This window comes from Psammomys obesus, unplaced genomic scaffold (assembly GCF_907164565.1).
Source record: "Psammomys obesus unplaced genomic scaffold, mPsaObe1.curated_primary_1811, whole genome shotgun sequence".
Classification (NCBI taxonomy): domain Eukaryota; kingdom Metazoa; phylum Chordata; class Mammalia; order Rodentia; family Muridae; genus Psammomys; species Psammomys obesus.
This window is the reverse complement of record NW_026587216.1, coordinates 34778155-34792006: the sequence shown is the minus strand read 5'-3', so window position 1 is coordinate 34792006 and position 13852 is coordinate 34778155. Positions and strand designations below refer to the sequence as shown.

The 13852-nt window shown below is 44.1% G+C and overlaps 1 protein-coding gene across 3 annotated transcripts in view; it reads right to left on the bottom strand.

The window, feature by feature from the left end:
- Nucleotides 1–13852, bottom strand: part of Lyn (LYN proto-oncogene, Src family tyrosine kinase) — a 117124-nt gene that overhangs the window by 30709 nt on the left and 72563 nt on the right. For all 3 annotated transcript variants that reach the window (XM_055603256.1, XM_055603257.1, XM_055603259.1), the window contains exons 9-10: nucleotides 10802–10984; nucleotides 8842–8918 (exon numbers count right to left, since the gene is read on the bottom strand). In XM_055603256.1, coding sequence (XP_055459231.1) covers nucleotides 8842–8918; nucleotides 10802–10984 — 260 coding nt within the window. The remainder of the gene's footprint in view (nucleotides 1–8841; nucleotides 8919–10801; nucleotides 10985–13852) is intronic.

Genomic DNA, 13852 nt, shown 5'->3' with positions numbered 1-13852 from the left:
TCTAGATTTTCTGAGCAGCCATTCAGGTGCTGTGGGACAGATTGCCTCAGGAATGCCAGTGAAGTCCAGGAAGAATTTCCCAGCAGGTAAGCAGTGGTAAGAAATGCCCCCCCCCCTTACTGCCTACACCGCAAGGAAACCAAGAGAATGTCTTCCAGGGACACGATGACTTCAAGATAAACATTTAAGTCAAACGGTCCTTAAACTGGGGTAGAGGCACGTCTCTACAAATGCCAACTTTTTTTTTAAGACCAATAACTAAAATGTCATTCTCCATGTATTCTCATTTTCAGTTCTACCTTCTGAAGAAAAGACTTAATATAAGCCTACTTTTAAAAGAAATAAAAACTGTACAGTTCCCTTTGTGTGAAAATGGAAAGTAAGCTCTTTTCTGGAAGTATGGTGTGGGGAAGGGCCTGGGGAGGACCCAGGGGGAGGAGGGAGAGAAGAAGGAGAAGAAGGAGAAGAGAAAGACCAGGAAGAACAATCAGACAGAGAACAGGAGGCGGGAGGAAGCCTTGGAATGGGGGAAGGAAACAGCCAATTATGGCTTTCCCCCAAAACCAGTGTACTGAGAGGGATCTAGCATAGTTTTCCGAGGGTGCTCTTGCCCCAAAATGCAATGCAGGTTTCTTTGTTCTCAGTAAATCCGACCTCCATCTGTAGCTGGCTCGTGGCCTTGCCTGCTCCACAAAGGATACCACATCATTTATACCTGCTCTCTCAGCACCATCCCTGGGATTCTGCCCAGGATCATCTTCTGTACCTTCACATAGTCTCCTGGAACCCCCTTTAGATGGGTCTACAGCCCTACCTCCCAGACCTTTTCAGCTCCGCCCACCTTCCAAGTCCCAGGCAGCAAAACAAAGCGCCTGAGACCTAGGATGCCTGTAGCTGGTGCTCAGAGCATTCCAAACATTCTTCCCACTACAGTGCCCGGGTGCCAGTGCCCCAGCTGCTCAGTGTAGACAGTGGAGCATATTCTGCATGGACTACTGCTCCCCCAAACTCTAGTTCTTTCTCAATTACTCAGTCAGTTTTCTATCACTGTAATAAAACACTAGAGGCAAGGTAATTTTAAGGAAAGGAAGGCCTAGTTCACAGCATAGTGCCAGATCTGGCTCGGGCTCTTCCTATATCTTGGATAAGAACTGTCCCCTAACAAAGCTCATGTGTGTTAAAGCCCGAGTCTTTAGTTGGTGGTGCTACTGAGAGGTGAATGGACCAGGAGGACTGATCGATCGGTTAACCCACTTGTGAATTAGCTGTTTTTTCTTACAGTACTAGACATGGAACCTCATACTTGGTGTATGGTAGGCAAATGTACCACCACTGAGCCAAGTCCCCAGCCCTGGATTCACAATGGTCATGGATGGCATTATTGGAAAGTGAGAGAAACATTAGCCAGTGGGGCCTTGCTAGACATCACTGGGGACCCTTTCTCTCAATCTCTCTCTGCTTCCCAGCAAGCATAAAGTAAGCAAGTTTGTTCTGACATGGTGTTTTCCCTCACCATAGGCCCACAGCAGTAGAGCAAGCTGACCACTGAAGTATCTCGAATCATGAGCCAAAATAAACCAAACTAACCCCTTTCCCTTATGCTCTTTTTAAGCAGTTCTTTCAGGTACTAGCCATGGTGGCAAAGGGAAATCAGAGGGCAGGGAAGGGACTAGTCTTTTAAAGTGACCATACCTTCAAAATCCCCAAACACATCACTACACAGGGCCCATCAGGGGCCACACTCACATCATTTCTAAACCACAGACCCTCCCTCCTAACCATTTTTGTGTCCAACACGCCAAGGCCAGATTTGACAATGCATCTCTGAAGCACACTCATGCCAAGCAGCCAGCCACAGTTTCGCGCCCCTGGAGCTTGTGCTGTCGCCAGGAATCCATCTGTCTACAGTTGTGTCCAAGTTTTGTCAGCTACTATCAGCTGAGGTCTCCCCGACTGAAGTGTTTCTTGGTTTTAGAGGAGATAGCGGGGCAGCGGGGCAGGGCAGCTGCTTCAGAATGAAGCCTTTAAGGTATATGTTCTGGAAGGAGGGGCAAACCCTCATTTCCTTTCTATCCCACCTTTCCTGGTCCAGGTGGAAAGGAAAAAACAAAACAAAACAACAAACCTGCATCAACATATTATAATCTTTGTGAAAAGATACCAGTTTCACTACTGGTTTGCATGTGGTGTATGGAGACTATACATGGATGTTATAGTGACTGCAAACACCCTCACGAAGTGGCCTATTATTAACTAAAAGGGCAAAACTGCTACAGTCCTAATACAGGTTTAAACTACAGATTCACCTATAAAACACTTCACTGTTCCTCTTCTTAACTCCAATTGACACTTGCAAGTTCACTTGACATCTTTGTCCTGCTCACTGGCCTCTCTCATTTCACCACATGCCCCACTTGCCACCCTCTTGCCCTCTTCTCTAGGCACTGACTTCCTCCTGTAGGCAGAGCTCACTTCCGTAGTCAGCAGCCTTTCCCAGGCAGACGGAGCCATCCTGTCCCCATAGCCAGCTCTCCTGCCTCCCTGGGTTCCAGCCTCCCCGTCCACAGTGCTCTGAGAGCAACATAAGCTGCTTAATCAGACAGTGCCGGCCACATTCCTAGTGCCAAACCCTGTCCTCATCCACATCTCTTCTCCCAGCATCCACTAAGCCATTCTCTTCTGGGAAGCAGACTGTGTCTTGCTCCCATTCCTAGCAAGGAGCCAGGCTGTGCTCCATGTACGCTGTGCCCTCTGGTTGAAAGAGAAGAGAGACGGATTCTCCTGGAGAAGGTAGAAAGAATATAGGTAGAGCCTAAGAAAGGTTTTTCCCAGGGTTGGCAAAACTGCTTCTTCTAAAGTGCGTTTTCCTCTGCTTTGAATGTAATTTCTGGTAATGACCCACCCTGGCCCTAAGTTACTCCATTTAAGTCTAGCCCTGTCAGATACCATGACAAGTTCCCAAAAGAGAAGCTGGCTTGTGACTTACCGTAATACAAACTAGAAACTGTCATTCCTGGACAAAACAGTATCTAGACTCAAGGCTGATCTGACTCATAGGTTCCTACGGGTGCAAGGAAGCTTTCTCACCAGATTAAAATAATAAAGGCAGCTGTGCTATGGCACACCTGTGATCCTAGCACCAGCAACTGGAAGCAGGAGGAATGAAAGTTCGGGGCCTGCTTAGGCTAAAGAGTGAGGTTCTTTCTCTATAAAATAATAATAATAATTTTATTTCTTAATAAAATAAAATAAAAAATAAAATAAAGATATAAAACAAGCCCTCAGAACAAAACAACAAAAAACCAAACAAGACAAGGTTTCTCTGGCCAGACTCTTCTGCCTCCTTTGCAGGCTATGACCACAGTCCCTATGCCTAACTATGCTAACCTCCCTACCCCCCCCACTACCACTACCTCCCCTCCCCCCGTAGACAGAAACCAGAGTTCCTGTTTTATACTATTTTTAACAGACAGTTAAGTGTTTTTTCTATTCCCTTCACCCTGGGGGAAAAAAACTGTGTATTATTCAGTTTTGCCACTCTGATACTGTCCCCAGTTTCACTTGTCCATTTTCTAAGTTTTCATGACCCCATGGGTAAAGTCACATGCTCACAATGATTTTTGAATGAAACTCATTATTCAAAAATGGATAAGGAGAAATGGGATCAAAATAGAGTAAAATAGACAGAGTGAATTCTAGTGTTCTGAAGCACTGTAGGCCGACAACAGTCACCGGTGAGTTACTGCGTATCTCAGAACAGGCAGTGACTTTGAATGTTCACTGAGGTTCTCAGCAGGCCACAGTGCTTCTGCCAACCTTGGCGATTGAAATTTGATGCTGGGGCACCACATGACGGAAGGGGAGAACAGACTCCCGCAGAGCGCCTTCTGATCTTTACATGTATGTGTGTGCACAAACATGCACACATAATAAAAAAATGTGTGGACTTTTTTTCAAGTCACATTGAACCGGGGGACAGTAGCACATGTCTGTAATCCCAGAGGCAGAATGATGGTGAGCTGAGGGTCAGCCTGGGCTATAGAGCAAGGTGCTGTCTCAAATATGACAGACAGGAATAATCATACCATGTATTATGAATATGCATAATTGCTCTTATCAATTAAAATATTCTTAATGTTGAAAGGAGAACACTGCCGTGCCTGAATATGTCTATTAAATATGATATATTTATGTCCCTTTGTTTAGAACATCAAAATCGTTAATTATATCAGAGTGGTAATTCATGGAGTCTCTGTAGAAAAGGATTTTCTGTGTCATGGAACATCAATGCAGAGACTATGGGACATCTAACCCGGGTACGTCATCTTAGGGGTGAGAGACACTGGGGCCTTGGAGAGAACATTTCCAGGGAGGAGCATGCTTCTCGGCTCATAGGTCAATGCTTTCTACGTCATGAACACTATCGCTAGCGCCCTTTCCAAAACTGCCGTGGTGTCTCTCCTGTCTCATGGGATGGGGCAAACACCAGTTGTGTAGTCTTACTGTGCATTGAGAAATCATGGTTTCCGGGCAATGCTGCACGCTGAGGCATCTTGTCCTGATCACCACAGCCCCGTTATCTACAGCAGCTTGCAGATCACAATATTCTCTTGGAATTAATTATTTCTCACTTCATTGCTGTCCTTTCCCACACTGGTGCCATCAAGTGGACATGGAAATTCAAGGGCCGCATTTTCAAGAGGCACTCATGAAAATTCGAAGGAAAGGGGAAAGACGAAGAAAGCAGGACTGAATGTGGCCTTGTCATAGATGCCCAAGCCAAGCCAGTGGCTGGAGGCTTCTACTTGCCAGTGATCTGGATCCTATGTGTCAGTGCCTCTTTCTCTGCTGAAATAAACTGAAGTTGGTGGCAACAGCAAGCAGGCTACAGATAACAGTTTTGAAGGGCTGATGTGTAGCTTGGTGGAACAATGCTTGCCTTGCATGCACCGGTGCTGAATTTATTTTTAAATTTGAAGTAAGTATTTGAACATAGAGCAGTTCCTTTATTCCAGCAGTTCTCACCCTTCCTAATGCCATGGCCCTTTAATAATAGTTCCTCATGCTGTAGTGACACCAATCGTGAAATTATTTTCATTGTCACTTCATAACTGTCATTTTGCTTCTGTTATGAATCATAATGTAAATATATGTGTTTTCTTATGGTCTTAGGCAACCCTCAGGAAAGGGTCATTTGGTCTCCCAGAGAGGTCCTGATCTACTGCTGCTTTATTAGAACATTATAGGAGCAATGACGGTGGTGAAGGAACGATGCTGGATAACAGCGTGAGCTGGGAAGTGAGAGCCTGGCTTCCATTCCTCATAAAGACAGAGGAAAGATATAGCATGAATATCACATTGTATCTGATGACACTGTGAAATACTCTAGACGCTTCCTCAGGACGTTCCCATCCTGACCCTTCCAGCCAACTTATCACAAAATGACAACGGATCAGTCTCCTAGATTCTGAGAGAGGTTGAGAGATACTTAGATGGAGATTTGCGCCTTTCTTCAATTTACTAGTTTCAAATGTAAATTGTGACTTCAAACTTAATACCAAGCAGCGTGATACATCTTGAGGACAATGACTGCATCACACAAAGATTAGGTCAGGTGCGGTGGTTCTCTTGTGGGGGAAGCAGAGGCAAGAGGATCAGGAGTTCAAGGCCAGCCTCAGTAGAAATAAAGATGTATGTTGACAGTAAAGATGAATAGACAGAAGAAAGGGGCTAAAGAAATCATTAGCGCAGCAAGGCCACTGTTCTTTCTACCTGCAAAGAAGGGAGAACACTTGTGCTGGCAGGATGGACGCTGACCACCAAACAACAATGCAATTCAGGTGAATGAGCCAATTATCTGTAGTCAAAAGCCCAGGATTAAGTCCTAGCAATTCTACCTGCAAGTCCAAGTTTACTCACACATCTGTGAAACATATTAAGCAGCAATATAAATGCATCAAAGTTGTTGGGCTCTCACTGAGTAAGGGTGTGTGTGTGTGTGTGGGGGGGTCCTTCATAACCTAGAAGAAGCTAAAACAAATGTCAGTTGTTGCCATGATCATGACAAATTGGCTTTTGCAACTTTGCTCATGGATAGTTGTATTTCATTTCTGGTGAAACTGCACTTCTGAGATGCTGCTGCCAAACAGCAAAAAACTGCTTTGCTTCACTGGGTCGGAAAGACAACAGGTCTTATCTGATCACCATATGGCCCTTTGAACTTTGTACTTTATTTTCTTCTCAGTTTCCCAGGCCTGTGATTCCACCTCTGGTCCTGCCTCAGGATGTTAACTAATGTCAATCCCTTCTTCTGCTAAGCGTGTTTCTTCTACCTGGAATTTAAGTGAAGGTATTCTGCTCAGAAATGTCAAACTTCTAAGGCATCGCTTTCCTCTCTCAGCCAAGAAAAGCACAAAACCGCTTCATTAAGTACAAGGAGAAAAGCTATGAAGAAATCTGTTCTAGTCAACATTTCTTCATTCTCTACCCAGTAAGCAGGAGGTACGTGGGCTGAGTGGAGTGGCTGAAGAGTCTGGACCTACTTGGGCCCCGTGAGACTTTTCAGAGCTTCCCTGAGACAGGAAGTAATGAAAACAGCTCTCATACGAACTGGGAGATGGCCATGTGCACCATGGGTTTCCTGTCTCAGCAGGACACCCAAGGAGGGTGGGGAGGAGAAAGAAGAGAAGTTGTAACTCTGCCCCTCATACTTTCCTCTGTTTTCCTGAGGCTCTGATTGCTAGCAGACCTGTCTCCTGTCCTGATAACCAGTCTCTGCTACTGACATGCCTCCAAGGTTTATCCATGGTAAACAACAATTTTCTCCACTCTTGGAGGCAAATGACAATAGTAATGGGACAGAGTGACTACTGACATATTATACCCCTGCTAACTGATTAAGCTAGGGCTCAAATAACAAGCGCACTCATCTAACTTCCACCACAAGAAATAGTCTGGGGAAAAGATGTAGCTGTAGGGTGGATTAGCCAACTATCTGGCCACCAGCTATCAGCTTATTAATATTCACTATTATCATGTGATTCACCACAGAAAATGGACAAAGTTAACTAGAGGCAGATGAAAAATTAAGAGAGGGCTTATATAGGTATGAAAACTTAAAAAAAAAATACAGGAGGAGAGCACATTGGATGATGCCACCATAAACGGAACCCAGGGCATCACAATGGCATTGGTGACATTGCAGAATTCAGTGGGCGAGGGATTCAACTTCATACTAATGCCAGTGGTGAGCCCACCATCTCAATTACTGTAAAAAAATCACAAGCAAAGGGAATAAATAAAGGAATAATAGGGGCTCTCACCAGCTGCACCCCGAGGGAAAGAGCAGGAGAGAGTCTGGGTGAGGCTATTGTCTTGAACAAACACGAACTCAGAAGGAGCTAGAGTTTAGTTATGACGAAAACAAATTGGGCTGGGGGTATAGCTGAGTGACAGACACAGGCTTCATATGTGCAAAGTCCTGGATTCAACCTATGAAGGAATGAAGGGAAAGAGGTAGACAAGGAGGAAGAGGGAGAGGATGAAAGGAAAAAAGGAAGGAGGAAGGGAGAAAGGAGAGAGGGAGGTCAGGATGGAAGGACGGAAGGAAGGAGTCCCCTAAATAGGCTTGGTGTCCAATTGCACAGCCTCAGTTAGAGAAGGCTCTACGGGCATCATGCCTGCAAGGACCAAAGACCGAGAGTGCAACTATTCCCTCATCTTATTTATAAGTCTCAAAAGATTACCCTTTATATATATGGCAGCCTCTGACACCCAGACTTAGACCTCAGAAATTTAAACTTCAACAAGATAACATTTTATCAAACAAGATGTACAAAACTAAATACAAATACACATGTAAAAAGAGAAACACATCATTTAAATTCAGCATGCACTTGCTGTATGTAATGTCTGATCCGAAGAGCTATGGGCACAGACTGACCCTCAGGCAGGATGAAGAGCGAGTCTATGTAGGCCTTAGGCCACATGGGCCACGTTTCCATATCCCTGACTCACGTGGCAAACCTTTGCTGTGATCCTCTAGTCTCTGGCCTACTAGGAAACCTCACTGCCCTAGCACAGAGAGCCTCTTTATCTGTGCTCATATCAGACTTCTGCTTTCTCAGCTTCCTGTTCTGCTAGCTTTGGGGGATCCACAGCTGCTCCCAGCAATATTGCTTTTACCTCAGGGCAGTAGTCTTCATACTGTGGTCCTGAATGTATGGAGCCCTGCACTGGCACCCCAGAGCCAGGGCCACTGGCTCCTCTCCTTTCTTCTCTTCTCCTCAAATGTACATTTCCTTGCTACACAAGGTGTGTTGCTTGTTTTCTGGCTGATTTGCTTTTGTTTATAAACATACTTCAGAAAGTATGGGACTCCAAAGAAAAAACTCTTGGGTTGGTACTGGAAATATTACAAATAAATGTATCTCAAAGTCCTAATGAGACAACCAATTGGAAGGAAGAAGAGGAAAATCTTGCAGGGAATACAGGTCTCCTTCGGGGAAATGCCAAGGACTTCACAGTATCAGCATATTAGCGTCACAACTCAATTAAACACCTGCATGATTTAAGAGCTGCTGCACTTACACAATGTGGAATTACCTTTCCAAAATGCTGAGCACCATTGCTATGAATGATAGGAAAGTAATCCAGAATAGAGAGGTTGACTTTCTTCACAGACTGTGATGTCCCCGCATGTTTGGACACACACACACACACACACACACACACACACACACACACACACTACTCCTGGAGCACTCAAGGGGAGTCCCTTCTCCCTGGGAAGTGACATCGCATCTGCAGAGCACACATTCACTGGGTTTTCAAATACTTCACCTGAGCTGAAAAGTCAATGAGCTTTGGGAGCAGCACCTTGCCACCTTCGTCACTCTTGAGGAAATCCAGCAAGCTGCCTGCAGACAGAAGAATGACAGGTCAACGAAGCTCAAACACATGAGTAAAAAAAGTCCCGTCGAGGGGCTTGCAGTGGAGCTTGGGGGTGAAGCTCTTCTCCAGCATGCTCAAGACCCTGGAGTTTGTTATCTCCAGTACTGAAAAAAGAAAATTGCTGTCAGGGAGAAGACCCCATGACATGATGGGCTTTGCAGCACTGGATGGCTAGAAAAGCTTTTCCTTAGATTGGTCAAACGCAATCCCTTGCATTCTGTTACTGTTGACTGGCTACGCTCAAGGTAGCGAGAATGGTGGGCGGTATCTGCTCTCTACAGGTATGTGAAACTGTGTTTCAGAGAATGGATCAGCATGTTCATATTCTGCAGCTGCCTGATCACTAGTCAGCTTTCCTGGGACAGAAAGACAGGAGGCGTGTCCTTATGGAAAAGCCTTTCCCTTGCAGGCATCAGGCTAAGCTTGCTCTGACCTATTCCAGCAAAGATACAGACCTCAGAAGAGCCAAAGTCTCTGGGAGAGCTGCTGCACTGGAGACAAGGTGGTTTACTAAATACAGCATCGACAGCAGCCTCTCCTACTTCCTCTGGTTTTATATCTTTGAGACCTGCTTTCCCATTAGAACTACGAGCACCAATCTCACAGCCAGCCTTGGTCTACTCCTTATTGCCAAGTGGTTGCTAAGTGGGTGGCAGAGCTCTGTAGGAGTTTTTGTAAGGATGTAAGCAAGGGGATTTAAGGTACACAGTATGGAGCTTGGCGGGTAGTGAGTGCTCAGTAGACACTGCTCTACATCGCTCATGACACAGAATCATGGAATAGCACTTAGTCCTTGGTCAGGCAAGGCACTGGTAGATGATAAACACCCAGCCAACATTATTGTTTAAAGGAAACTTCATGCCTGTATTTATGGTTAAAATAGTATTAGTTAATCCAACAGTATTTATGGAATCACAAAGCACCTAGCCCAGAGTATGATTTCTCAGTCACAGCAACCAAAGTCATATAGTTTTGTTTATATGTTTAACAATATCCTTGAGGCTGGGGACACGGCTCAATCAGAACGCACTTTCCCAGCCTCTGGAAAAAGCAAAACACAAACAAAACAACATATCCTCTTCCGGGAAGCATTTTGAGTAAATACTATTCTGAAGAGCAATTATTAACGGTAGTAAGTTAAACATACGTAATGTCCATGCTTCTAATCTATTGGCTAGGAAGACTTCCTATCTATTAGCTCGGTGCGAGAATACTTGTACATTGTGAGGACTTAGATGTGATCTCCAACATTAAAGCCAATTACTAAGGTATTGGCTATGACGAGCAATTATTAATTTAGGGTTATTGCTCATGCTGCTTTTTCTCTTCACTTTTTGCATACTTCCAAAGACTTTAAAAAAAGTGAGAGTTTATAAGTATCTCTTCGAGAATGAAGACAAGGAAAAGAATGGCAATTGAAAGCCACCCTGAAAAATGGCTAGTAGAAGGAAAAATGGCTACTTAGAACCTCTTTTTCAGGGCTGGAGAGATGGCTCAGAGGTTAAGAGCACTGACTGTTCTTGCAGAGGTCCTGAGTTCAATTCCCAGCAACCACATATAGATGGTTGTGCCATCTATAATGAGATCTGCTGCGGTCTTCTGGTGTGTAGGCATACATGCAGGCAGAATACTGTACAAATAATAAATAAATCTTAAAAAACAAACAAACAAAAACCTCTTCTTCAGATTCCACAACACAGAGATTTAACCTCCATGGATTAAAAAAAAGTAACTTTGTGTACCTCAAAAGCTCTCCTTCTCTTACTTCCTGACTTTCCAGTACTGAGCACACTTCCCATTAAAGTGAACGCCTGCCTCCTCTACGGTACAGACTCTAGATGCTACTGACCCTTGGCCATGAACTCGGTGATGATGTAGATGGGCTCCTCCTTGGTGACCACGGCGTAGAGCCGCACCAGCTTGTCATGCTGCAGGGTCTTCATGAGGTTGGCCTCTTCCAGGAACGCCTGCACGGACATGGTGCCTGGCTTGAGGGTCTTTACAGCCACCTTTGTGCTGTTGTTATAGTAACCTGGGCAGATGAAAGAAAGCGGGGCACAGTGTTCAAAGGGAGAATTCAGACGCCGCACTTCTGGAACACAGAGTGGGGAGGCTTTTTACAGACTGAGCAAAGCCAAGATAACAATGCTGTGCTGTTAAAAAACCAAAGTTATGATGACTGCACGATATGCGGAGCTTTTGCACTCTTTCCACAAAAGTTTAAAATTATTGCAAAATAATTTTATAAACAACAGTTGTGAAAGTTCCATATGAATTTTACCATGAGGACTAATATTTTCCTCCTCTAGTTAAAAGAATGTTATTCGAGGCAAAATAAACAAGAAAACCAAAGCTTTATAATAAAAGTGAAAACCAGAGAGTATGAGAGAGCATGCAAAAGAAAATTATATCAACACACATATTAACTAATCACTGGTTATTATTAATGGTTATTATTAATTTTAGTTTAGCTTAGTTTCTTTTTTCTTTTTAGACACTATGTAGCATTGGTTGGCCTCAACCTAGTGTTCCTCCTACCCCCATCTCCTGAGTTCTGGGATTTGAGTGTGAGCCTCCAGTGCCTGGCTTGTGTCACATTTACAATCAGGAAGAAGTGTAGTAGTTATAAAAGCAGTTTATATACATGCTTGAAAGTATGCTATGCCAGAGTCAAACAAATATTTCCCAAGGTTTTCCGAGGACTGGCCTGCAGAGACTCGGTGAGAAAGGGTTTGCTGCTGAGGGCAAGGGGTCACACCTGGCCACCTCTCCAGAAGGGAACCCTTTGGGCAAGAAACCTGAATGTCTTCTGCAGTGTTTCCCACGCCCTCAGCAACACCGGCTCATAGAACCCCTTGAGAAATGATAACTGTTCAATGTGGTTCCTTCAAGGTTTCTCTATTTTGGAAACTGCTTCCGTGAAATACCTAAGTTTAATGCAGATTTTCTTAGGAAACCCTTTTTCTTTTCAGTAATTTGGCAAGGCAGAAATGTAAGCAATAAGCGAAATTCCCTTTTCCCGGCCTCCGTTTCCATTGTTCTCTTGGAAGTGCAGAAAAAAAAAAAAATAAAGCTGAGGAGGGATGTTCAGCTGGTAGTACCTTAGAGTCCTGCTGGCATGTCACTCGGTGGGGCTCACCTTTGCAGCTCCCCTCAGACAGTGGCCTGGGAGTGGACAGGGCTTTTTCTATGCTAGTGAATCCTCTGTGACAAGCAGCGGGCTCAAACAGTGACTTCCGGGTGGTAGCATTTTGGGTGACTTCTACTTGGTTTTGCTCTTTTCCACTTCTATGAAATTTGTCAGTGAGTATGTGTATCTTTTTCCGAACAAAATTATTATTGTTGTTGTTATTTTAAACAAATATTTCCAAAATAAGCAGGAAAAAAAAGCATTAGTTTTCTTTGAGTACCCATTTCTTCTGGTCACTAAGAATGAGTTCTCCGGGTGGGGATGTAGCTCAGCGGTAGAGTGCTCCTGTGTGAGGGCCTGTGTTCTGCCCCGTGCCTCGAAAAGAAAGGAGGAGGAAAAAAGGTAGAGGGAAAGGAAGAGGAGGCAGTGACCGGTTTCTATTAAAATATTTACTTTCTTTTATACTATGTGACACTTTATTATACTTTATGGTGTAATAAGATCAACAAGTGTAAGACCATGTAGGAGAGAAGGGAATAATGTAGTGGAAATAAGTTTTAAAACATACGGAAGACAGTAATAGAAAAGGGAACAAAAGCGACCACCTGAACATCACGGAATGCTGAATCAATTATGTTGATTTGCCATTTAAATGTAAAAATGGTGCCTTTTATATACCTTAAGAGCAATTTAAAAACAGATCTTATTCGTAAGTCTTTTAAATTGCATTTGAGAAGCTCTGAGGTAACGGGCACCTCTTGCTTTTGCAGAGGACTCAAGTTTGAGTCCCAGCACCCCCAGGTGGTTCACAACCATCCATCATTCCAGCTCCGGGGTCTTCAATGCCCTCCTATGACCTCTGGGAGCATGAAGTCTGCGTAAAGTACACATACACACATGCAGGTCAAACACTTACCCATTAAATAAAACGAACAAATCTATAAAAAATAAATTACACCAAACCGTAGATTGAGTCATGAGTTTTGTTAATTTATAAACAAGTACTCAGTTATATGAGCTGAAGACTGGTAGCAAAGCATAAGAAAATATACTCTTTGGAATACGGAGGCAGGTCAGAGGGTAAAGTGATGACCACAAGTATGGAGACTTGGATCCCCAGCATGCACATAGACGGCTGGGATAGGTCTGTAACTCCAGTGAGGATGGGACAGAGACAGGATTCCTAGAGCTCACTGGCCAGTGAGTCTAGACAAGTTCAAGGTGCAGTTATTCCCCTGGCTCATTAAATAAGCTGGACAACAAATGAGGAAGACGCCCAGTTTCAGCATCTGGCCTTTACACACACACACAGAGAGAGAGAGAGAGAGAGAGAGAGAGAGGAGGGAGAAAGAGAGGAAGAAGGGGAGAAGGGGAGGGAAAAAGAGAAGAGGTGGAGGTGGGGTGTTGAAAATACTCTCCAGGGCTTCTACAACTGACAAGTCACTAGCATCTTGAACCTGTAATTCCTGGAAATCAGTTAGGTAGCAAAGCAGTAAAAGCATAAGTGCACATTCCCTAAAGGAGAAAATCCAGTGACTCAGATGTAAAAAAATGAATTCAGAGAAATGCAAAAGAAGCTATAAGGACCCAAAGCAACAAGTATGACAATGGCTTTGAGGAGAGGCAGGCAGATCTCTGTGCTTTCCAGGCCAGCCTGGTCTATGACATGAGTCCAGTACAGCCAAGGCTACAGGGAAAAACCCTGACTTGACAAAACCAAAATAAGAAAGAAAGAAAGAAAGAAAGAAAGAAAGAAAGAAAGAAAGAAAG